At 43.1% G+C, this 27,039-nt stretch overlaps 1 protein-coding gene across 3 annotated transcripts in view; it reads left to right on the plus strand.

Moving 5' to 3' along the window:
• The window catches only part of casz1 (castor zinc finger 1), a 168,408-nt gene that overhangs the window by 91,594 nt on the left and 49,775 nt on the right, over window positions 1-27,039 (plus strand). For 2 of the 3 annotated variants that reach the window (XM_079176690.1, XM_079176691.1), the window contains exon 1: window positions 1,746-1,889. The exons of the other annotated variant lie outside the window; for it this stretch is intronic. In XM_079176690.1, coding sequence (XP_079032816.1) covers window positions 1,841-1,889 — 49 coding nt within the window. In that variant the 5' untranslated portion in view covers window positions 1,746-1,840. Of the gene's footprint in view, window positions 1-1,745; window positions 1,890-27,039 lie in introns of those variants that run through there. 3 annotated transcript variants of the gene reach the window in all.

Genomic DNA, 27,039 nt, shown 5'->3' on the forward strand with positions numbered 1-27,039 from the left:
GGTTGTCAGGGTTAGTTTAGCCAGATAACAAAAATATAGTATGTTGAGCTCACTTCGTAGAACAGGGCCCTGGTCTCACAAAATATGGTTGTTTGTTCAATATATGATTGATGGGAAACAGGACTGACGTTTGACAAATGTCCAACACCTTTACAACAGAAAAGGTCTGGCTGCCAAGTCAGGTCATTTAGACCCTAGATTTTTTTATCAAGGCTAACAAAAACATAAGTTGTATTTACAGTGCAATGTTAGATCAAGGGAGGAACCTTTTGATAGAAACGCTTTTAAGGACATTGCCCTTTATGAGAGTTAGGAAGGAGGAGACAAAGCTTTTTTTTTTCCAGTATTATTAACCGGTATGAGTCATCATAACCTCAAAATCAACCAAAACCTGTTTTATGTACATACTTTGGACTTTGCTGACAGCACTCAGGAACTGAAGCCAGGACTATGTATCATTGCATTATGGTTCACAGCCATAAAGTTGTTCATTTCCTCTTTTCTATAACCAGTAAATGCTAGTTATACATCACCTTTATTCAAAATACAATTGCTGTGGGAAACGGGAATATCCAGTGACCTTTCAAAGTTTAGACATTTTTTGCTATTTTGGTGTCACTATGTAAAATCCACATTCTTGACATACAGAGTCATGTTTACAGTATATGGACCATTATGTAGAAATGGTCCAGAGGCACTTTGCATGCCACTGCGGAAGAAACTGCCAGGCAAATAAGGGGTTTGTCTTATAAAGTATTCATTGTCACCTGGTAACGGCTGTCGTTTATCATTTCACCTGAAATTACAATGAAAACTGATAGCTTATCAGAGGGAGGGAAGGAGAAAGACCGTGCTCTGAGGGAGCGAGGCAAAGAAAGTACACTACACGGCACGGAAATAGAGAGGATCTCTGTTTTGTGAGAGAAGTGAAAGAGTTATTTGCTTCAAGCTGAAGTGTTGAAGTAACATCTTTGTCAAATATTCTTTTTTTAAACTCTTGATGCTTCTAAGAAGACACACAAAAGGACAAGCATGACCATCAAACGCAGTTGTGTCCCTTTTTAATGATTTAATATTTAGGTGACACGCTTAGAAAATATCCTTTCACATGCTATAGTTGTACTTGGTATAAAACAATAATGTAATAATAGTGTCTAAAAAGCAGCTTTTTTTTAACTATATTTGATTTAAATAATTAGTCTAAAAGCCTCGAATACTTAAATAAATAGATCAAAGTATAGTATATTTTAATAAACGTGTAATCTCCTCCTACCAAACCTTTTTTTTTCTCCAAGTGTTGTGCTCCCTTCATTTGAATAGAGGCAGTAGAGGCTCCACCCCAAGAGAGTTGAAAGGCTAGAAGACCACAAAGATGGAAAAGGCCAGCCCACTGAGGGAGGGAGAAAAAAACTGCTCCGGTTCCTCTGCCATAATTTCCTATCAGCCCATTCAGACAACATCACCAACAGCTTGGTCTGTGCGTGTGTGTGTGTGTATGGGGGCAAAGCAGAGAGCGAGCGAGAGGCAGCGTGTGAGAGGCAGAGAGAGAGCGACAGAGAGAGAGAGAGCAGCGAAGGGGGAGGCTCCGTATTCTTTCACCTACCCCCCCCCCCCCTCCGTCAAACCACAGGAAGGAGGGGCCAGACCCTAAGCTGCCAATCAAGTCCGCTCATGGCAGCCGGCATTATCTCAGCAACAAACTATTGACAGATTACATGTCAAGGAGTTTAGTGCATGATTGAAGGAAGCCTTTTTTTTTTTTATCTAGTTACTTTTCCGCTTTATTTCCCCCTCCACCGACCAACATTCGAATGACTTTCTGACAGAGTTGAGTAATATTATGAAAGTTACATGTCTGAGAGGATTTAACTTCGACTTCCCTGAATATGGTGAGTACTCTTCTTCTTTTTTTGCCAGATATGTTTTATTAGCTGCCAGTTAAAGGTGTGCCTTTATCTCCGACTAAATACACAGCGAGGGGAAGTTGTTCATGATTAAACTATGTGCCAGAGCATACGTATACCCAAGTGTTGCGACACCCTTATTTATAGCTCTTTGACAGTGCCTAAAGGTGACTGCAATATCAAATATGATTGCCCGTTTTTTCCCAGCATACGACTCAGGACGCCGTGTTACAAGCAGTGCACATGAGAAGAAAGTTCACAAAGCCAGTTTCATTTTCTCTTGTCAGAGTCTATTTCTCTTCTAGGACATGAGACCAGCGAAAGCTCACTGTCAGGCTCTTCTTTTTCTTCGTCCTTGTTTTCCTGCTTGTTTAGTCGCTTCAGTTAATTACATGTTTTTCAATGAGCCAGTATTGGTACTGTAGAAATACAGGTATAGGTTTTACCCACAAAGGCACTGGCAATGCCATTCGAGTACGTAGAATGGCCTAAGGGTTTGTTACCAAGGGGACAAAGCAAACAAACTGTTGTGTTGCTCTTGTTGTCACACATGTAAAGGGAACGGGAGCAGGGCTAACACCTTTCCAGGTACTTCTAATTAGTTCTCACGCAGTACATTGCCGAATGTTACATTCAAATGTAAACCAATGCAGTACATGTTCGGTGAAATTATAACAAAACACTGCATTTATTTAAAATGTTTAATAAGATTGTTTTCATTGATTAGTATTTTTGTGCAAATGCACCTGTGGGGCAGATCTTTTTAAATATAATTTGACCTGAAACTGTTAATAACAGTCACTCTGTGCGTACTTTTGAGAGGATGAACGTGTCCTGCTGTAACTGGATTGCACCTTATAGTCATAAGCGTCACTCTCCTCGCCACTTTACTTGTAGTAAGGGTGTTGTATGTGTTTTAAAATAAGTCATATTTCACGCTCACATTTAGTTATTTCTGTATTGCGTGTGCTCTGTATGCGTGTTCTCTGTTTGCATGCACTGAGTGGTGTCTTCCTTTTATACGTGTGTGTATTAATAGCCCCTCTGTATTTCATTATTTGCACTACAGATAAATACAACTACTCAATAACTAAACTTTTTAGAGACATTATGGGTTCCTTTTGACTTCGATAAATCTTATCTGCCCTATTTTTTAAACACTTTGCTTTAAACTCATACGGTATATAAATATTTTGTAAAGGTTGTGGGCACATATTTGAGTAGGCTGTTGCTTTTAAAATGAGTTTAAAATGAGAATCGGTGTTTTAAATTACAGAAAGGATGCTTCGAAAAATATTTATGTGGAGAATTATTTTATGTGTTTTCACATTTTTAGAAAAAAAAATCTGTAATTCAAACTTCAGTCAAACAGGTTTTGCTCCAGGCTGTTCTTTTTAATACGTGTGCTGGTTATGTACTCGCTCTCTATCTTATTTGAATCCTCTTGACAATTATTTATTTTTTCACTCTTGACACCACATAGGCTTCTCTGCTCTTTACCTTGTATGTAACAGCATTATTGAAAAATAAAAGCCCATCTAAAGATATTGTTTCTAATTAAATAAAACTCTGAGAGACTGTATAGCACACCACTGTGACCACAGGCGTTCGCTAACACATTCGTGAGACAGACTCGAAGGCTTGGGTATTATGTCAGGTTATTTAAGGTGTCCTGCATTATAGTTTGAAATAACAACAAACAAGTAAAACTGCAATCGTGACACACCCTAATTTCAAACTTTTCGTCAGCTCGGAAAATGTTTTTCTACCCTCATATGAGTCATAACGTTGATTGCCTTCTCCCTCACTGAGTTGTCTCATTAACCCTTTGTGGCCCTCTCCATCTTTTACGGCCTTCCACAAAACCAGGATGAAATGAGGGAGAAAAACAAGCCCAGTTCTGAAGGCCTTCAATAACCTTTTATCACAATTTAGCAATAACCTGAATCAATTTGATGTCTTAAGCAATAAAATATGCTGTTGCACTCCTATTTCTGCTGCTCCTTGGATGACAGTAAATTTACATTTTTTAATTAAACTAGCCGGAATTTTTATTAGGGGGCTGGGCTATGCTAATGGGAATGTTGTGTACAGCAGATTAACAGAGTTTTGAAATAAATTTAACAGGGAGACATTTGGAGGAAAAAAATGCGAGTCATTGTCTTTAACCTCTTTCATGCCGATTTCTCCTGGGGGATCCTTGTATTCTAAGGAGCCTTGTCAGGGAAGAGTGCTTCTCAGCAACGAGGTGATTAGTATCGCCTTGTCAACCGAGGAAAAACTCTCACATTCTCGAGATTTATTTTGTATATACCTTGTTCAAATGATACCAAAATATAAGATTTTTGTTATCACTTACATACGCATATTGAACATACTGACGCAATTCACATCAGTCTCTTTGAAGAGTATAAATTGAGTGTTTAAAAAGAAATGTTAATATTCATGTAATGTTTTTTTTAATTTTTCAAATGTCAAAAATAGACACATTTTATTGCAATATTTGAAAAACGATATTTAAAACAACATCTCTCCAATCGATTCTTGTAGTTTACCTGGATTCAATTATTCCTTTTCTATCTGTAAATGTATTTTTCTGATTTCACACCTCATCCGACAAGAACTAAGAATTAAATAAGTGTCAAATACAGTAGTTAATGGCAGTGTATATGTTTGTGTAGTTTTATGGTCCGCTCTCAGAATTTGATTGATGTTGCGCGAGGCTGTGTGTGTTATGCCTGGTTTTAGCAGAGTGGCAGGGGGAGAGAAGGGGGAATATAGACAGCAGACAAGGGGAGGGAGGTGTGTGTGTGTGTGTGTGTGTGTGTGTGTGTGTTGGGGGGGGAGACAGAAAGAGAGGGACAGCTGAGTCCTGGTTGAGCATGTGCCCAGTCATCAGACACAAGCCACCCAACACCATAATTACCTTAACCCCCGTCTTTTAATACCCAAATCACACCAACTGGCTTTTTTTTTTTTTTTTTTTTTTTTTTACCGGCAGAAAGACGAAACATTAGAGATCAAACGATCAAATAAACTCCAGATGCACGTGGGCTGCCATGCATCTTGCCGCAGTAGCCAAAGTGTTCAGGGCTACTTGATATGGGCCAGGAGCGAGGCAAGTGGCATCACCACCCCCTTTCTTCAATCCTGTGCACTCATGCAGTGGCCAGCACCTAATTAAAACCTCAAAGCTCCCCGTCACCAATCTGGAGTAATGGCCTAATTAATACTCGGTGAAGAAATATTCCAGAATGATAAACAGGTTGCACCTTGGGTCTTCATTGCCTTTATTATCTAAAATGTAACGGGCCAAGTTTTTATTATCACAGATAATGCATGTTTGTTAAACTACACTACTTAAAAAAATGGGAAATGAGAACGGTGAAGTATCCTTTTTAATTATACTATCTTAAAAAGGATGGCAATGAATTATAAATTATGTCATCAATTAGAAAATAAAGTTTTAACTATGTATTATTTTTTGGAATTTTTTTCTTCTTTTTGCCCCATATTTCTGTCTAAATTGTCTCAGCGTAACCAGCCGAAAATAAATCCTGATTTTAATCTCACAGCTGAATATGCCGTGTCATGTATTCTTGTGAGAGTCAAGAGAAAAGCTTGCGGTAACTTTTTTTTTTTCTCCACCGACCCGATTTCCTAATCTTACATATGAAATTATAATTTCATGCAGAGTAAGGGGCAAGAATAATCTCTCGTCGTTGATATGCTATATAAGAGGGGAAACGGGGAGAATGAAGAGGTAATTAGCAGAGTGGAAGACTTTGGCGCATTTGTCTGAAAGCATGGTCTCCACTGGCCATGAATGAATTTGCATGCTTAGTTTATCGAAGCACAGTTATTAGGCCAGCTGAAAGAGAGATTAAGCCAGCACAAAATGTGGTGACTAATCCTTTTAAATGTGGCAGGGGGTCTTTAAGGTGTGAACCAGTCCGTACGTAGGTTAGTGGGTATGGAACGTGACAAACCACAACTTTTATGCAACTGAATGTGTGGAAAAGGAAGCAGCAGATGCGGGGTTAACTATTTCATGACAAGGACAGTGATTGACACAGGTAATAAATTGATAGTTTATCTCCTGACCCTCTTATCTCTGGAACAAATACAGCAGGTGGGGTCAGCCTTGATATAATGACGGAAACACTTTGTGTGGTCCAACATCAGTGCTGTACTTTTTATTTTTTATTAATCAATATGTTGGCGAGTTTAGTTAATCATACATGTGAGGCAAAAGCTTAAAAGATGAGAAGAGTAGGGGTTGAGCTAAATCTGTCTTCTCACTTTACTGCTGTTTTTTTTTCCCCTCTTAGTTTCAATTCTCTATCAGCTTTTCTTTGACAGGATTAAGGTGGCTGTTGTACCGACTGTGGCTTCTTTTTTTGATAGGAGGAAAGAAAGAAAAAAAAATCAGCACAAACAAACACAGAAGCTCTTTTTTTCTGTCACCTTCACTGTGTGCAGGAAAATGTTTGCTCTGCCGAGTTACAGAGCCAATACCCCTGTCCTCGTCCGTAATTGACTGCAAACAGGAACGTAGTGACGTTTAAACACTGCCCTCCTCTCTCTCCTGTGTGTCACACACACACACACACACACACACACACACACACACACACACACACACAGTCCCCCGACCCGGCACCCCTCATCCTCAGGTCCCCCTTCTGCCGTGTGTTTTTTCATGTGACATTCTATTCACTTGGGTCAGTAGCAGGCAGCACCAGCAATAATTACTGTCTGTACATGATAAATCTGAAGCCCAGCTGTTCATTTCTGTCACCGCCAACGGAGACAGAAAGATAGCGACGAGAAGGGAGAGAGGGGGAAAGAGAGAGGCAGAGCCCAGTTTGCTGGATTTCTTTCCTTTTTTTTTTTTTTTTTTTTTTTGACTTGGTAACTTGATAGGATTACATGGTTCCAGAGCCCACACCTGTTAAGAGGCTGTTAGCAGAACAGTTGGCAGTCCCATAACCACAGCTTAGCCTTTTTCTTCTCCCGCTGCTGTCCATTCTGTATCCCCTTTTTAGGATTTCACCCCGCATGTATGACGAGAGTTTGTGTCTCTCCGGGCTCCTGCCTCAGTCAGGGGTGAGGGGCGGGTCGGGGGGGGGGGGGGGGGGGGGGGGGGGGAGGGAGCGCTCCTTGTGACACGTGAGCAGTGTGTGTTTGATGTTAGGGAGCGTAGCCTAAGCGCCTGTGTGTGGGAGGCCGGGTCGGCTGACATCTCTTTTTCCCTCCCTCTCCTGAGACATGTCTGCCATCAGCTGTGCTTCCCTCTCCGACCTCAGTCACACCGGAGCCACCCCCGGAACAACGTATATACAAGTAACACGACAGCAAGGAAAGAAAGAATTCTATTTGGTTTGTTTCCCAGAAGGGTGGGGGACAGGTGTTGGCAGGGTCATAAAATGCCCAAATACAGGTTAAACCTGACGATTCTAATGATTAAGGGATAGGTTGAGAACGTTTCTGCATATTTTAGGAGTGCCAATGCCCTGTTGTCAATTAGAAATTCTTTTGGAAGGAGTGGAGAAATGAGTAATGCATCGAATTTGTTGCTTGTTTTCTCTTGTTCGGCTGTTATCAAAGTGAAAAACAGCCCTTAATATTGTCTGAAGACCGGGACATATTGTGTAGGAGACAGTTTGTGGGGGGAATCGGTGACAGTCGTCAGACTCAGAAAATCGCATTACAGTAGGTTGTTTTGTGCCTTGGTGCAACGTGTCTCACTGCCTTATTTGGCATTCAGCAGCAACCCAGCTCTTTGGCTTCGTCACTTTCGATGGACTCTCAGCACCTGTTCCCCCTATTGTGCCGGAATTTTCTATATTTGGCCAGAAGTTGAAACCCTCTCAATTGGTGTGTAGGACAATGTTTCTGATAGTTAGAAATGAACTCTGTATTCTCCTTTTATCTTTCGTTTCCTTTTAATTTTTTGAAAGCTGTTGCTCGGTTGATCAAAAGACAAAATGAGAAATACACGATTCAACGAAGCATTTCTCACCAGGGCGTCTAAATGTCACGTCGTACCTTGCATGTTATTGACACGTTGCATTGCCAGGCGTGCCATTTATCTTGCTTCTGAAGCACAGGAGAAATAAAAAAAGAGCAAAGTTAATAGATATCTCAGGCTAACTTTTAATTGTTCTGATATGTAATCGCTAAATGACAATAAAAAAGGAGCAGGGCCACTTTAAAAGCTTTATCTCTCCTGCTCTGTGCCCAAAGTGTCATGTCCATAACAGCACCACCTGATCTACAGAGTAAAATAACCGCTAAGGCTTATTGTTTGGACAATATTGGAGCCCCCCCCCCCACCCCCCCTCCTTCCACCCCCACCTCCCCCACCCCCCTGCTCCCCCCACCCCTGCTTCTCTCCCCTCTCCCTTGATTCATTTCACCCACTGTCCTCGGCTGCTGGAAAATGGCGTTAATTTTTTTATTACCTGTTTGACTCTCCAGCCTTATTACTGTAGCCCCTTAATGTTCTCTGTAACCGTGGAAACCAGATGAATAAATGTCCGCCAAAGAAAATGAGATGATTAAACAGGTCACCCTTGCAAAACAAATTCGCTTGGTCGAGCGCAATTTGTGTACCAAGCGGCTGTCTTAACAGTTTGCTAACAAGGGGATTGTTTGCCAGACTAACTGACAGAGAGGGGAGGGGGGAAATGAAGATATCTGGGGAAAAGGATATGATTGAAGAGATAATATTTTAGATCACTGCGCTATTTGTCTCGTCTCTTTATTCTTCACAGCGACGTGTTGTTTGTATGAGATTTCTAGTTCTACCTTTCTTTTTTTGAATATTTTTTGAATAATGGAGAAAGACATATTTATAAATGTTCTTTTCCAGCGTGTGCGTTTCACAAATAACAATTAAGTTTAAAGCAGCTATCCATAATATTGTCAGAGGCATTTAGTCTGTGATCATCCGCAAGTGCAGTAGCAAATATAATTTTCCTCATTTATGTGGCAACCAATGATTACTGCTAATTGTCCTTGAGGCCATCTGTATAGGATGGCTCGTCCTCGATTGGTGTTGGAACGGTACTGGTCATGGATTTACAAGTCCAATAATAATACTTAGCTCCTCCAACCTCCATAGTCAGCGCAAAACAGTTCATATTCATAACTGCAGCAATAAATATGAAGAAGGTTTTTTGTTTTTTCTCAAATTAAACAGTAGCCTGAACAGCATCCTGGTTTTAAAGTGTCACTGGGCTGCTTTCCCATGATGTCCCCGCCCTTCCCGTCCCCGTCCAACTGTACTGTTCTCATACAGTACGACTTGTTTTAAGCAAAGCTCTCAGAAACGTCTGCCGTTTTCATCTGGGAAAATAAGAGACTTGGTCGGGCAGATTTAGCCATGTAACGATAGGGCAAACATGCAGACTTGGATTAGAACCAGGCCTGTGTTGCCATTCTGACCACAAATCATAAATGTCGGGGACACGGCGGTGGTGTTGTTTATGGAAGGATGCCACGCTGCGCCACTCAAGGGTGTTGCCTGTTTGCATTGATGCACCACCACCACTTACCGCCTCTTGCTTTAAAACAACTTCCGCATCCCACTCAGCCCAGCCATTTTGTCCCGTTACCAGAGCAGATCCCAAACGTTCACCACAGCTTTAGCTTAGACTTTAAAGGAAGGGGGGGGGGTTGTGGCTCAAAGCGGGGCCGTGGCTTCTTTAAGTCGTTTGTGGGACAGAATATGGCGAGCCAGAGTTTTTCCACTGGTAGAGGTGGTATTTCATCCCAATACAGGGACACTACAGCTCAAAACTGAAAAGCACTTATGCATTATTGATGTTTTAATTTGTGCAAATGCCCAAGTCTTTGTTAAGTGATTATAGTGCTAGGGAGATAACAGGGGAGGTACTTCTCTATGAAACAAGAGCTTTCTTGCTAGCCGCACTGGGAAGCCATTGGACTAAATCTAACAAGTCAACGCTTCTACTCAGCTCCGTGCGAGAGAGGGAGAGAGAGAGAGAGAGAGGGAGGGAGAGAGCGAGAGAGAGAGAGAGAGAGGCGGGGTTGGGGGTGGAGGGGTGAAGAGAGTTGGCTCAAAAATATCAACGTGTCTAAGATAAGAAAAAATTCAGCCGTTGATCTTTTGTCCCTATTTCAGCTACACCTCTCCCGTTTATGATGTTGGGTTTATAGGTCTTTTACATCCCTTATCAAAAATGATTTGATGTAAATACAATGGAACTGACCTGAAAAGCCCTATGTGTACATATTCCTCGTGGCACACTAGAAACTGACCTTGGGAGAAGAATGCAAAGTTATTATGCTTGCAAAACAAGCCAATAAAATAATACACCGTTGAAAGGAAGGAGTTTGGGTAAATATGAAAGAAGAAAAGAGAAGCACTTTTTTTCCCCCTGTAATGATTAACTCAGAACAAAGGTTATCAAGGATGGCATTTTTTTTAAACTCTGTAATTCATGTAATTGCCTGCTATAGCTACCTTGACAGATAAACAGTGACGTAAGCAAAGGTTGAAACTTTCCCCTGGAAAACAAACATGCCTGTATATGCACACTATGGGCTGAGCTAAAAAGATTTTGTTCCATATCCTATTTGATCTAAATCCCCAGCTACGTCTCAGATCAATGCCACCAGAGCGTAAAAACCTGTGTTTCCTCTATTGTGCCGTTTGGTGTCTGTGATGATTGTCCAAGCTCGGCCTCGTCTCCGCTGCTCCCACACCTGCAGCTGTTCACACAGCCTGCCTTCCTCCAGCACCCAATGCATGTATAACCTGTAAATTATGCTGTATTCATTTAGCTCAAACTGCATTATTATGGGCTCTATCAATGTCAACCCATGAGATAAGTGTCTTAGTTTGGGCTTTGGTTTCGGTATTAGTCATTCTCTTTTGTTCAGTGCCTTTATTCTTTGGGAAAATCTGCTTGAGTATAGAACCAGGCTTTGCCTTCTGCTTTGAGGTCCCTGGTGGAGGTAAAACACGAGAGCATGCGTGTGCGCACACGCACGCACACACACACACGCACACACACGCACACACACACACACGCACGCAGAGTAGGCACACAGGCTTCCCCAAGCATTTACTGCTTTATTAAGCTGTCTCATGAACCCACTAGCAGAACATGAGAATACAGGAAAAAAAGAAAAGCCCATATTACTTAGATGATTTGATGTCATTTGTGGACTACAAAACACTAGGCTTTATTGTGTGCGCAGGGAGAAAGAGCGGGAGCAGAGAAAAAAAGGAGTTGGCTTAGAAATTCAGAATTTCAATTAGCGTACGTAATCTGAACCTGCCGGCTTTGATAGAGGCTTTTTATTTTTTTCACTAAGAATACAGCAGCACTTGTAAAACATTAATTAAGCAGACTTGTTTTTTTAAAGGATGGAGTAAAGTGTGCTTTATGCAGTCCTTTTCACTGAACAAAAGACAGTTACCTCACATAGAGGAACGCTTCACCCAAACCATTTGGAAAAAGAGAGCAATTTAAATTGGAGAAAAACACAAAAGACAAAAAAGGCACGCCATTGAGAGTAATGTTCCAAAGGAGATGATATCATACGAGAGCACAGCCTTTTGCTGAAGAATAGAAATGTATCCCTGCCTCAGTGAAACCTAAGCTTGGCGCAGGAAAACGAGCCCCTATTTTAATGACTTTCTACCTGACAGATGACTTTAGACCGCCTTTTGGATCACATTGCTCTGACTTTGTCTCTTACATCATCAAACCATTGATTATTAATAGTTTATATGAATTGTTAATTAATTGGTAATATGAGTTATGATGGCAATATCCACCTAAACTTAAAAAGATTACCGTTTGGTCTGTTTTATAAAAACTAAACTAAAACTTGTGCTATTTTCCATGATGATGGTTTGTGGTGAAGCCGCGGTAAGTCTGTTTGTGCTGAATTGGGGCCTGAGCCCTGTTGAAATGGTTAGCGTGGCTGCATGATACCGAAGCTGAAATGCATGCTCTAAACAATACTGGTTAGCGTTAAAAGGGATTTCAGTTCATTCACACACTTTGGTTTTATTTTCCATGAATGTTTCACAATAAAAAAACAACGCAGGTTATTCCCTATAGATCATTTGCCAAGTTCAGAAGCACATAATGGCAAAGGTCTAAAAACAAACATGTTAAAGGTGATTTTATTTTCACGTATTATGAGACATAAGTGGTTTTATGGGTTCAATTTCCTAGAAAATATAAAAGAAAGAGAGTCCCTGTCCTACATTTGCACACGGTGTTGTATATGCATTTTCCACAGACTATTGTAAATCCTCTTGCAGTGGGTGATGAGTACACATACAGATGATACATTAAAACTGCCATAACTCGCACACCCAGCAAAGCTAAAAATCAATTGGAATGGATAGTTAAGCTGGCCCCTAAAAATCAATGAGCAATTCATGTCCTTGATCACAGGGTGTCATTCCTCTCAATGTTAGAGGCTGATGAGGGCTGAGCACACGCATATACTCACATTCAGCACAAATATACAGGAAAACGCAGACACATTCACTGCGCTGATGTATTTTAATTCACTTCTATTTTTAAACAATCTCTCTTGATATCTTAGATCAAACGTATTCAGTGTAACAGAGTACTGTCCGTTTTACTGTATGTTTTAGTTTTCACAACTAAATGAATGTACAAAGTTTCAATCAAAATGTGTTGAGACAATGTCAAAAGTGGTTCGGGTATTTCATCAGGGCCAGCGACATCGTAGTCAATCTAAAATAGCATGGAGTCAAATTTCAAAGCTGGTGTTGTTGTTTTTAGACCATGTAAAATGTTGCAATTCAACGACATTGTACACCAAGCCTGGAAAATAGAGATGACCTTATAGCCATTACATGGTGGGGGCACAGACGCACTCAAACACACCAACACACACACACACACACACACACACACACACACACACGCACAGTGGGCTTTCATGTAGGAGAAAGCCAGTAAGGTTAGCCAAATGAATAGGAGGAAAATTCTGTGTTTCAAAATAGCAATTTTGCCCTTATTAATGCCATTAGTGTAACAGTCATAATGGATCAAATCAACGGATGACCGAAGCAACTCCTCTGTCTCTGCGCTATGACGGGATCATGTCGGGAACAATTTGAGCATTTTGTGTTGATGAGTGAAGTTTGAGTGTTGTAGTATCCGGCAAACTGCCCCTAAATTATGCCGAAAGTTCCTCTCTTTATCTCTTTCTCTTTTTTTACTTTGTTCTCCTTCCAGCCTCTGCTCTTTGTAAACATTTTATTCATCATTTGTACTTTCTTTGAACATTCATTCGCTTGTTGCCACCCTTCATTTCGGCCAGCTATCAGTAGAAGTGACCCTTTCGTTAGGAACTACTGTATTTTTAACCCAGATTTAGATAATGGCACTGTGACAGTCATTTCTGCTCCTGGGCTATTCGCTGCTTTGAGGCAGTTCATGTCACTCACACTTTGTATCTCCTCGTTACCAATTATAGCGACACTGACCAATTCAAAACAATGCTTCAACAGAAATGATGTCTTTGTGACACCCATGTCTTCAATTTTGAATCTTAATTTCCGTTTCTCTGAACCTTTTTCCACAAACCATGTTCTCCTTCTTTGTCACACAGAGTCTGTGTTTTATTAGTTATGAGTTAGCAGCAGTTGCTTGGCCTTAACAGGTGGTCATCTTTTACGGTCTATTACTCTGGTAACATTTGAAAGGGTCATTCAGTCCACTAGCTAAATACTTCAGATTTGGGGAGAGGAGAGAGCCTTCGAAACAGTTGTCGCCTGTCAGGAGGAGCAGAGAGTCAGGAGGACCGGTGAAACACTTGCTCTTCCCCTCGTCGAGGTGAGAATTTTCCAGCAGCTGTCACTTGGCCTCTTTACCTCGTGTTTCTTTTGGACGGGTGTTTTTTTTTTTTTTCTTCTCTTCATTTGCAATAAAGCAGAAATGAATGTTTGTGGCAACTGGAGGGGGAGGGCAGACTCCAGTGCTGTGCCCCGTCACTCACAATCTCGCCCGTGTGTGTCCTCCTCTGGAAGGGTTACATGTCTCATCAGCCGCCTATCATGAGACGCACGAGAGACGAGCCTACCGGCAGAGTCTTCGTTCTTGTGATTCAACTGCTTAAAAGGCTCCGGTGGGTTTCTTTTAACGTCTGGTGTCACAAAACTCTTTCCGTTCGGCCGTCTATAGGAGCAAAATGGTGTTTCGTTTGCCTCTGTTCTGGCTCTCCTCGACTGCACTACCCTTCTCTCTCCCGTTCCCTCTTCCTTTCTCCGTCTCCCTCACTCCCCCTTTCTCCCCCCCTCCTCAATCCATCTGCATCATGTCGATCTGTCAGACTGCCAGTGTCTGTTCCAATTAGATTCCACTTAATACACGTAACCTCGATTAACACGCAATCAAGCCCAGATAAATCACGTCCTTTAAGTCCCCCCCTCTGCCTCTCCTGTGTTGCTTTGCATCACTCAGTTTTTCCCAACAAGCTTTCTTCGCCACAGTCGTTGGTCACAATGTATGAAATCCCACTTTGACTGCACGAGCAGGTTAACTTAGCAAATGTCCTCCGCGGTGACATTTTGCTGCGTAGACGGCTGCTTTTCACCTCTAACCAAACGCTCTCTCTCAGTTCGGTCTCACTTCTGTCACCACAAATGTGAAGTTACTCTTGTGTTTCCAGCAGACTCTTGTTGGTGGCCTTCTCTCCCCTGAAGATGAAGGTGTCTTAATTACATCTTTGGTTAAAAAGCTACAAAAGACACCCTGGGCTTTCTCTACATTGCAGGAAGCTTTGTACTCTATTGTCTCAATGACCTTTTTAGCTAGCGGACAATTGGTTTGACTAGATTACAAATTAAGACACAGCACCAGGCACTTAGAAAGCAAGTCTGTTAGACAGCAGTTCTATTACTACCAGCCTGTGAAAGCCACTGGGCCATACATTTTAAGCATCACATAAATGGCCACAAAGTCAGGCATCACATGCACATTGTTCCGTATCTATAAAATATAAAAGTTGCATTTGCTTTAATGATATCTGATGTGCCATAGTTCCTCTTTGCCAGTGGCAGAAAGGGAAAAACACACAAAGCCACTACAGAGCTTAGGATTCAGGGCCGATTATAATTCTTTAAACAAAGTTAATAATTTACACTGTTTATGCTAATAGGAGGAAAGAGGACTGTTGAATTACCAAACAGCGAAAACCTCTAAAAATACAAACCAAATGAAAACAACCTGGGGCACTGAAAAAGCACACACAGCACTCTTGGGGTCTTCTTTTATTAATCGCAGCTAAAAGTGCTAACATTGACATGTTGAACAGATTAGCCTCTTTAATAACGGGGCGGGTCAACATGGCTACCGCTGCTGATCCATGAGGATAGCCTGTCGGGAGGCGGATAGCCGGTGTGTTTCATATCCTGACCCCTGCCTCTAGTGGGCTCGCCCCTGCACTAAAGATGCACTGAGTTTGGTTTGGCCTGTGCGTTCACGAGATGAAGAATATAGTGTTCTTCTTCTTCTATCACTCGTAGTAGTTTCTTCCTTGACTTCTTCCTCACATTCACGAAGGTCTGGCAGTGTCATCGCAGTGTCTGACTGCGTGGTTACGGTTTTTGTAGCCGTGCGGTGTTCAAAAAGTGGAAGCTGTGGCAGTTAGAGATCTGGCTTTGTTTCACACAGCGACAGCTTGTGTCATACACGCTCAGGCTGCCGCTGTACAGCATTAATGGTTTTAAATATCTCAATGCTAGTTGGAGCTGACAAGGCTTGCCGGTGTGCAGTGTGTAAATAGGGCTTGGATTTAAAATAAATTAAGCTATGAGAAAGGCTCACGTTGATCCATTTCTTATCTCCTCTGCTGCCTTGTCAGCCCCAAGTCCTTTCAAATCATGTGGACAAGTTAAGGGACAAGCAGTCCTCATTCACAGTTTCTAGCACATATAAAGATCCTGTTATTAGTACTACATATTGAACAATGGTATGTAGAACTACAGCAGATAATATACTTCCTTGAAACTGTTCATCTCTGTAAAACCAATTAAAAAGTTGTGCGTGTTTTATTTAATTAGTATTGGGTGCAAACAAAATGAGTATTGAATAGACACCCGATAGCCCTCTGCCCTGTCTTTTTCCATTTATAAACTCTGTCCACAGCCACAACAATGTTGCGCTGTCTCTTTAAAAGGGGTGACAGTTTTGACTATAAGTTGAGCAAATTTTTTTTTTCCTCTCTTCCCAGAGAAAAGAAAAATGAGAATAACGCTGATGAGTTTTAACAGCTTCAGCCAGGCGATGGGCAAATATAATAAGTGTTTTCGTAGACGTCACCAATGATTATCTCATCTGGGCATTTTGGGTGAATGTAGTGGATTTAGAGGCTCGTCTCCCATTGTGCTGACATCACCCTTTAACAAACGAAATTAAATCATGGCTAAAATCGTTTGAAACTCTCCCAGAGTCTGTCTCAAATGACTAAACAATGAAAGTCTGGGAAAAATGTAAAGGGAACGCTGTGTGCGTTTGGGTGTGCGTGAGTATGGGTTTAAGTGTGTCTAGTTGCGGGGGATGGGAGGGGGTGTACTGTGGAAATGGGGGCAAATTTACCCTCACACTGCATAATGTGATGAGGGAAGCCAATATTAACACATTCTTAAGAGAATTTAATGGACAGCGTTGTGACACAGTACTTTGCACTTATGGGTTTTTTCCTTCATTAAAAAAGTACGTTATTTAGAAAATACGTTTGTATTTTCTTTATTTAGTTTTTCCAATTTGTAATCGTATTTAAACATATGGAAAAATGTCACCGACCTCAGCATGGAAAGTGCTCTGTAAGGAAACTCTCAGAAGGCATATAAAACACAACCCAAGTCAGTCTTGATATAGCTCTACTTTTAAAGATAGAAAGTCAGATTAAAGGGCACGAGTGTCAAGTTTCCACCGCCAGGCAATGCTGCATGGAAAAAGTGTTTTGATACTGATACCACTATGACAAGAAAGAGAAAATGACACCTGTATATCTTATTCTGGTCATGTGCCATCGTAGCGAGTGACACGCCATCCAGTCCCAGTAACAGTGATTATTAAAGTGGCCTTTTAAAAGTTTTCTTTTGAAAATAGAGAAAGTCATCTTTTTTTAATGTATTTATTTATTCTATAACACGGTATGTGTTGCAAGTTAGGCAAAAGATATGGTCTACCAGCACGGCTGGAACACACAGGGCTTCGTCAGCTGTCCCGTTTCACCACTCGCGTGCTGTAGTCGGCCACCCATGACCTTGTGAAATGAACAAAGGAGTAAGAGAGAGAGAGAAAGTGAGTGAGAGGAGTCAGTGAAGGAGTGGTGGCAAAGTGTGGAGGTGTATGGAAGTGGTGGGCTGAGGAGGGGGGGGGGGGTTGCTACTAAAGGCCTCAACTCAGCCAACGTGGCCTGATGTGACAGGATTAGCTAAGCCCCGGTGAACATGGCTGGTACTGTGAGCCTCTGTGAGTGTGTGTGTGAGTGTGTGTGTGTGTGTGTGTGTGCGGGTGGGCGGTGTGCACAGCAGACTGGGAACCCAGAACTGCTGCTCGCCACCAGCCGAGCCAAGACAAGACATGGGAGATCAACAGTGTGTCGGCCCATTGCTGCCATCCAGCCTTAGCCCTCATCCCCCTCCCCTTCCACCAATGGGAGAGAGCCAGACCCTAGAAGATACAGCCAAGGGAGTCAAGATACAGTGGGGGCGGGAGACACAGTGGGGGACTAGTGGGCGGGCAGCTGGGGCTAAAGTGAACGTGAGTTGGAAAATGATCCTATTAAATTGAATTAAAGAGGCAGTCTTCATTTACCCCAAGAATGATGGATTTGGATAATTAACAGTGTTAATGGGGACTGGTTAAAGAGGGCAAGGGAAACCGGTGATTGCAGACACAGAGTAAAGGGGGCCAGGTCAGACCTGCGTTGTATTCGGCCCGGCGGCCCTAAGGGATGGCCCTTTTTTTCTTCTTTTTTTTTTTTTGGTCACTTGTTGGGGATTATTTCATAAGTGTTACCAGACACCGTTCGGAAATGCTACAAATCCCCCTCATCATCGCTTTCCCTTTCAAGGTGTTCTTTTTTTTTTCCCCCAACAACTCGACAACTGTAAGATGATCTGAACACAGCCGATCAAAGGCAGTTGTGTTGTGTGGTTTTGCGCTGGGATCTGCTGAGTAGAAATAAAGGCAAGGCCACTGACGGGCATGTAGGTTCAGAGTCCATATATTTTGTGGTGTAGTGTGCTGCAGCAGTGAGTGCATTATACCAGTTTAATGCCCTCATCTCGGGACCTAATTATGACACTAGTTGTGTGTGTGAAAGTATACGTGCACGCACATGTGGTGCTGTGCTTGTGTGCCTGGGTTTTCACTTTGGTCAGTGCACAAACCCTATCTGCATGTCCTTAATTCTTGATGATGTGTAAGGCCTTAGGCAGTGTGTGTGATGGAGAGGATGCCTGTGTGCCAAGTTGAAGTGATCAGACGACAGGGCATGGGCCCTCCTCTGAAAAAACACCCTTGCTTTGCTCACAGCAGCCGACCGGCAGTAGCTCGTCGCTAGTTTCCACAGTCTAGTCAGTACTAGTGACACCCCGCCACAAAGGAGCCAGATTTACAGGGCTCTATGTGTCACCGGGTAATCTGCAGCTCATCTATTGCTTTAGAAATAATAGCTCATCCTGAGAAAGAACTAGTTGGCTTAATTTACATGATCTCGGCCACTGCCTCATAATTCTGTTTATCCCTTATATGCGGCGTTTATTATGTGCTGCATTGTTTAAGGTCGAGCGGTTTTCTTTCTACACAGAGTTGTGTTATCAATGTTGACGGTTGTAGATGCACGCTCAACTCTCCATTACCTTGGATGATGCGCACCGCAGCTTACCTGAACCCTGATTAGGCAGAGAATGTCTTAAGTAAAGGGATCAAATAATTTTATGCTACTTTTCTCCTTTAAAAAAAAAATGAACACCACAGTTGTGTGTGTGTGTGTGTGTGTGCGAGTGAGAGAGTGATAGAGTGTGTGAAAAAAAACAATCTCATCAAGCAGGAGGCCGTTTGCTTAGCAAGAGCTGACAGTCTTTGTGTATGTAAATGAAGAATTTAGACTAATGGAGTTGAACCATTTCTAATTTTGTGATGGCAAGAGGATTTTGATTGAAAGTAATTAAGCAAGCTAGCTGTAAAATTAATTAAAGCAAAAGGAGGGGGGGGGGGGACTTTTATTGGATTGGATAGCGATATAGCTGCTGTCAGGCAGGGGGACAAATGGGGGTGACCTGGATTCTCTGCCCTCCCTCCTCCCACTCGGGACTTTTATGTCACTTTAATCTCCTTAGAGCGGCTGGTGTGCATTTGTTCGAAATAATCAAGGAAATATGGTCAGAAATTGTCAGCTTTCAGATCTAATTTACCTGACAGCCTTGCAAGTGTGTGTGCACGCGCAAGTATGCATGTGACAGTGGCAGGTCCTTTTTTTTTTCTCCTTGCCCTCTCCTCAGCTTTGTGGAAAATGCTTTTGACAGTCTTGAAGCATCTTGGTTGTCGAAGGGCGGGGGAGATGAGGAACTTGGGTGGCTTTAAGACGGACATTTCAATGAGGCGTGTTTGGCCCGGCTTAGCACCTCTGACACTGTTGTGTGCGTGCACACACACACCAACATGCCTAATTGCCTCTGCAACATTTTCAGACTCCGGTTGGCCCACTGTACCAGCACCTCCCTGCCTCTGTTGTCTGCAGGTAGCCTAAACGAGCAGAAGCAGATTACAGCCATGACAAAGCCTGTTACAGCTACTTAACCACTGACAGAAAAGATTGGCCAACCCTGTACAAATAGACATGGAAGTTTGTGTCCATTTTACATCTGAATCCTTTTTAAAGTAAATGCTGAGTGGAATATTTTTCCCTTGGTGTTCCAAACTTTTATTTTTAGCTTTAATTGAATGACTGGGACGTTGGTCAAAATATCAACCACCTGTGCAATTTGTGCTTAGCTAATAACCAGTCATAAAATAGCCCAGCTAATGTCCTGCGACATCTATACGGCTTTGAGCTGTATGGGGTCCACATTAAAGATCCACGGGGCTTCGCTGGATTCCACACTGGGTGAGATGCCACTTCCTCTTAAAGCTTCTCAGTGCTTTCTGGCGTTTGTGACATAGGGTCTCAGTGTGGCCCTCAGTACCCCCTGAAGAGACAGTTAATTAAGGCCTGGGCCCAGACAGCGCTGCCGGGACTCTCACCCTCCACACCATCGTCTGCCCCCGTCGCCACCACTCCCCTCCTCAATTCTGGAGCCGGAGCCTGTGGGAAAGCAGAGCGCCAGGGCTGCCCCACCAGCGGGGCGGGCCCCTAACGGGATTAGGGGTCCTCCGAAAATAGAACCTCAGCTCCAAAAGCCTCTCACCCACCTTCATCTGCCCAAAGGATCCCCCTCACTTCACCCCCAGCCCCTATCCCCTCCTACTCCCCTCCCTATAAGACGGCTCCACCCGAGCTCCGTTTTATCAATTAATGTAATAAAAGGTAGAACAAAGAGCTTTCTTTTCCCCCGATCTGTAATTAGAGGGGGAGATCTCCAGAGGACTGCCCTTCCTTGGGCCCAAAAAACATGATTCGCAACTCCCCCCCCTCTTCTCTGCCGCCGTCACTCGAGCGGAACGTTGCGCCTCGATGTATAAGGGTGATAATGTAAATGTGGTGTAGTTTGCCAGGCATACCCGGCACGACCTATTTTGCAGTAGCTTTATCTAAGTGTGAACAAATGAATGTAACATTTGAAAGAGTGATACATTATTAACTCTAATTGATTCCTTTATAACACTATACATTTACTGTCACCTTCGCTTTGGCTCGCACGAGTACATACGCTCTGAATCGGTCTTGTCGCTGTCCCTATTCTAACACGTTACGTGTCACCACACACTGTTAACAAATGTGATAAAACCACCTGCATCGAGAATATCAGGTATGGCGTCTGCCTATGTGTGTTTTTGTCTGTTAAGGTGAGATACAGTAGATTACTGTATTGTGTGTGTGTGTGTGTCTCTCTCTCTCTCTCTCTCTCTCTCCTTTTCTTGTGCTTAACTGTGTCTACATGTGTGTGAAAGTAAAAGAGAGACAGCACCGGCTTTCACAGCCACTGGAGCTTTTGATAGGAATTAGTTTTACAACATATGCAAATGTTCCCCCTTGAAAAAAAAAAGGGGGTCTTTAAGTGACAGGTTGATATGTGATTAAACGACAATTAGAGTGCTGAAAGTAAGTGTCGGCAGTAGGTCAAGCACTGGGCGGCTCAGCTAAAAGGTAGCAGACTATTGAGGAGAAAACATTCCCAGGCGGAGGCCAGGAACAGGACCCAAAACAAATTAGGGAGGTGAAGGGGGGACAAGGTTGGCACTGTGTTCCAATAAACCCACAACAAAAACAAGTTCCGTGTTTTGCCTGGATGACAAAAGACAGACAATTCACGATTAGTGCAGGATCCTGTTTTCAGCAAGCCAGTGCCAAACACAAGTACAATCCGTAAATCCTGACTGATCGCTTAGACTCTATTACACTGCTGTAGTGTAATACTTGACTGGCATATGTCACTCCACTATTTAACAGTGGTGCCCTGTTTGTTCTGATTTTAACCTTTAGCGCCCCCAGCCCAGATTAAAAGCAGCCCCTCTCCTCCGCTGCCCTTTAAGTTAAAAGTACATAGACACGAGGGTCTTTCTCTCTCGCTGACTTTCTCTAATAAACACATACACACTCACACACACATGCACACAAACATACAGGCAGAGACATAAAAGGGCTCACGCTTATTCTGGCAACAGATGGCCCTGTCCCTATAATCCCCTTTGATGCTGCGGTGGGCAGTGGCTCCTGAACATCTCTGAAGCCAAAGCCCCAACAAAACTTGAGCTACTTTTCCTTTAACTGACCCCAATTGCCAAGGAGCTGTCAGCTGTCAGACCTGGTTAAGAGCGTCTTTACTGGGGGAGACTGAAGGGCACAGGTTTTTCTCTCTCTCTCTCTCTGTCTCTCTCGCTCTCTCTCTCTGTCTCTCTGTCTCTCTCTCAGCTTCCTGTTTGTTTTGTGTCACAGAGGGTTCATTCCACCTCCACGGCACGGCTGGGAAAGCAGGTTGACCGTGGTGCTCTGGCTCGTTGTATCGACGGCACTTGTTTCTTCCCTGTTCCTTCCAGAAGGTGAAAGAGTGAACGTCCCTGAGCTCTAACATTGGAGCCACAGATGGCAGGAGGTGGGATAAGAGGCTTAGATTTCATCGGAGCACTCACCTTAATTATTGTCAATTATAAGAAAAGATCTTTTCACTGCTTGCGTAACCTATAGTATACATACACAATGAAATGAAGAGCTCTGCACCGCATCACTTATTTTCTAGATGTAGAACTGTTTTTGAGTGATTTACAGCAGATATCTTATCTTTTTTTTTTTTTGGTCCTCTTCTCAGGCATTTACGTAAGCTCTCTTCAGCTGAGAGCTGGCCAGTTGATGCTGATGAAATAAATCTGCTATCTTTAAAGAAAGTGGTTCAGTCTGATAAGATAAAAATCCCCTGGATAGTAATGAGCTCACTAATGGAGTTTTAAAAAGAATGTAACAAGTATCCTTAACCCCTCTTTCGCAGTAGTAAAAAGTGACTGTCGTTTAATCCTCGACGCTAATGATACAGCTGGCATTTTACTACATTTTGCGGGAGAACGGTGGCACATGCATTCTCTACGTTGTCAATGCTCCTTTATTCCTAAAGTCTCTGATTGTCAAGGCACAGAGACGTGTTCAACACTCTTGATTAAATTGAAGATCACTCACCCAAATGTTTGAGTGAACCAGCACTACGGAGCACTTTGCTTTCTTATTAATTTTGCACTGTAAATAGAATCAAATGTGAACTCATGTCTTAACCTTTGTCTTAAATAATTTCTTCTCCTAATGTAGGGAGCTCGGTTCTCGGGCTTCTAATTGGAGGACAGCAGTTAAATGTCTCCTCGGGTGCAGAGGCGACTGATTGCAGCAGTCTCTTCTGTTTTTCATTTGGAAAGCACCAGATTTGAACAGAAATGGGGAAACCCACATTAGCGCTAGCTGCCTTTGTGATTTCAGAGAAGCCGTCTGTACGGTTTGATTATGTATTATCATTTGAGAGCTTTAGGGGATAATCATCACTGAGATTTGCTCACGTTTCCAGCAGGTCTGCTGAGATGCATGTACGTAGCTAATGGGATTGGGCTTTTTTTTCTATCCCTCTCCTGTGGCGTTATGGAGCTGGCGGCTGAACTTGAACGGATGCGCATGGTGCTGAGTCGTGCACAAGACTATTTCAAGACTGAAATGCGATTGTTTTAATACTTTAATCCACCTGTCCTTGGCATTCAGGATGTTGCAGAAGTCGCCTAATTATTTCAGTGCCCTCTATCCTTCCTGGTTGAAATATAGCAGAGACAGCAGCACCCTTCTGATGATAAATAAGTTAATCTGTGAGGCATTTCTTCTTTGAATTGATTTTAATAGAAATTGGTGGTCATTTATCTCAGGAAATAAAAGAAAATGTCTATAAAGAACCCAAACACACAACTCCAGTCTTACTTAAAAGATGTATAGCCTAATTGAAATTTTAAAAATGCATGTATGCAAAGAGGATCTGAAATACCCCAAATCACTTTAAAGAGCGAGCTATTAAACAGCCAGAATTCTCGGAATTGTCCCAGGTTCAAACCTCGATAGTATGCAAACACAAATATTTTCTTTTAATTAAAAAGGCCTCATCTCGCTGTATCCTCCCCCAAGCCTGCTGCCAGCGCCCAACGACCCCCCCCCCCCCCCCACCCCTCCCATGCACACACACATTCACAGACACACACGTACACACTCTTGTGATGCCTTGTTCAAATCCAGTCGCACTCACAGTCACATACATTGAGCCACATTTGAGAAAAGTGATCACTTTAATTGTGTCCTGGGCCGTGGATTCCTCTTGACTAGCTGCTAATCTGTCAGAGCCTGGTTGTCAATTGAGAACCAGGGACCACCGTCACCAGCAGTGACGGCTGCCCAGTTCACTGATAGCCCCCTGAGGGACAGTTAACCCTCAAACACCCCCCACCTCCAACAGAAAAAACCCTCTCGCGCAGTCTCACTCCCCACTTCCACCCTTCCCCCAGACTGGTCCAGCCTACCAGAACCTGTGGTGGCACTAAAAGGTGGGGAGGGGGTTGAAGAAGGTCTTTGTGTGTGTGTGTGTGTGTGTGTGTGTGTGTGTGTGTGTGTGTGTGCTGGTTTGGGACAGTGGGGATGTGTGTTTGTGTATATACGTGTGGTTTGGCGGGGGGTGGCGGCTTGATAGTAATGCATGTTGATGGTTTCAAAGATACTTCATTTCAGAAACAGGGGCCTCATTAACCGTAGTCTTCATCAGGCCAGCGAGCAGCGGGCACATTAGGGGTCCACAGGAAGTTAGAGTACAGCAGGAGAGTGCATTAGGGAGGCCTGGGGAGACACACTCCCTCTCTTCTCCTTAGTTTCACTTCCACCTCCAGAGCTTTTCTATATCTTAATGCACCTTTCAGAGGAATTCGGATAGAGGTCAATAATTATGCTCTTTAAATTATTCAGTCGAGGTCCTCTGTAATTGTGCTTTTTAGAGCTCGGACATCGACAGCATGGTTTACTGCACCACGTTTGGGGCACGGCCTGACCGGATGAATCAGTATAGAGTAAGAGAAAGAGTGTGTGAGTGTGTTTCACTGCTCTAGCATAACGGACGTAGCCGCGATCCACATTTCTGACATTTTGAATACGTGTCAACACCAAATGAACACATTAACTCCTTCGCTGAGCTTATTGATATCGTTTGGATCTCTTTTTAAACACGTCAGCACTGAGTTGTCTGCGCTGGGCCTGTTGGTGTGTCAAGAGAACCTCGCGGACTACCAGCCACCCTGTGGGAATGTTTAGTTTGGGACACAACCGTGTTATTTTTGTCACATCGAGAAGAGGAAAGCGCAAACTGCTAGGGTAGCAGAAAAAAAAAAAATTCAGCCAAACTTTCTCTACAAAGCCAGCCCGGCAACGTCTGACTGCACATGATAACATCGTCAGTCCACACAAGTCCTCTTTCAGCTACAGATTATTAACACATCGCTGAAAGCGGCAGAGAGCAATTCACCGTTGTCACAGGGTCTAATATTTATATTTATCTAGTTGGGAGAGGCATTGACAAACATGTCACACACCTGCACTTTTGTAGTACGTGCTACTGCAGTCTGGTGTCAAAGAAAGAGCCCGTACAGTTGAGTTTGGTTTGGGCGAGAGGAAGACTGTAATTACTGTCTGACGATTCATCTAGTCACTGCATAAAATAGTGTTTATCCAGCCGCCCGTGTTTCTGTCGTGGCTGAGGGAGGGGAGGGTCATGTTTTGCACAACTGAGACAGCTAGGGCAATCAGGAGAAGAATCGTGACTCCAAAACATTCAGCCTTTCTTTCTTTTCTCTCTTCTTCTCTTTGTCTCTCTCTCTCTCTCTCTCTCTCTCTCAGGGTTGAGAACTGGTGCCTTAGAAAATGAGATCTCCCTTTCTCCCCCCTCTGACACACCCACACAGAAAATAAACATAAAAAGCTAATTTGTTAGCGCTCTCATTTCAGAGGCCTGAGCAGGAGAATATTATTGGGGGGGGGGGGGGAAAGTAATGCTTTGTCAAATGTTGACATATGTTGCAAACATGGGGCCTTCAGCGGCAGCAACAGCGGCAGCGTTTCGTACGGCAGCTCAGGCACATTGTCGGCACATGAAGAGAGGATGCTTGAAACAAGATTAGCCTCCAAATGGCCTTGCCTGCCCCCCCCCCCTCCTCCTCCTCCTCCCCCCCTCTATACCCCTGTGCATAATGTGTGCGAGTGTGCCTGCACCAAGATGCTAAATGATCAGATCTGCTGAAATATTTGTTGGCCTGATTTCTCACAGAATGAGTCTGGGTGTCATGTGGTGTAGATCACTGAACAGCTGAAGGTGTGCGTACGCATTTGTCCCGCTGCAAGGCCCCGTTTGTCTGGCACACGGTGGGGCTTGGTTTCGCGGGCCAGAAAGCACACGTCCCTGTCACTGAGGCTACCTCCCCTTGGCTTTGGGTCAGGGTGACACTGGGCAGGGGGAGGGAAAAAAAAAAAATCCATCACCCCCACACCCTACCTCCCCCACAAAAATGAATCAAAATTGGAAAACAACATGCAAGGTCCGCCTAATACAGGAACACTTGCAATATGCTGATGTTTTCTTTTGCACACTGTGTTTGCTAAATTGCCTTTGACTGCGTGCATCAGTAATGAAACTTTATGTCCTTGTGGAGAGGGCAGCAAGTCCGTTCCAGTTAGGACCGGGACGATCTCTCCTGTCTGGCTTTTGTAAGACTTTTTTTCTCCTAATACACGTCCTTATGAATAAATGAAGCCCATGAAGTCATTTTTTCCATATTTGTGTAAATTGCTTTAAAAGCATTTTATCATGTCATAAAAAAGCGCAATTGATCTGCTGGGCTTAGCCCATTGGACAGCTGTGTGTTTTGTTAATGGCCACTTTGCTCCAAGCAGCTTATTAAAAAATTTATATATAAATGCTAAAATTGCATAAATTATTTAGATACAGTAAGCATTTTTTTGTTTTGGTCAGGCAGGGAGGGGCTGTTATCAGTATGGAAATTTACCATAGTATATTATCTGCGGAAATATAGTAATATATCTGCCCAGACACATATGTGTCCTCCTCCCTGCACCCCCATACATGCAGAGGCGCAGGAAAAAAAGTATATATTTTTTGATGACTTCGTTTCAGCAACCACGGAATGTCACCCATATCCTGGTTGATTGTACTTTCGAGTTTTATGATGTTTTTCCATTGATTTGTTTCCCCGGCGCAGCTGCCGACCTCTATTGAGGGACGAACGTAATCAGCGCTGACGCAAATTAGATGGTTATTCGTTTCGAAAATTGACAGAAAAACAATAAAAAAGATGAAATGCTCCCAAATCAATAGATATAATGAAATTCAAATAATCCGAGAGATGAGGTCTCCATGGCAACT

The sequence above is a fragment of the Pholis gunnellus genome (assembly GCF_910591455.1).
Source record: "Pholis gunnellus genome assembly, chromosome: 2".
Classification (NCBI taxonomy): Eukaryota; Metazoa; Chordata; class Actinopteri; order Perciformes; family Pholidae; genus Pholis; species Pholis gunnellus.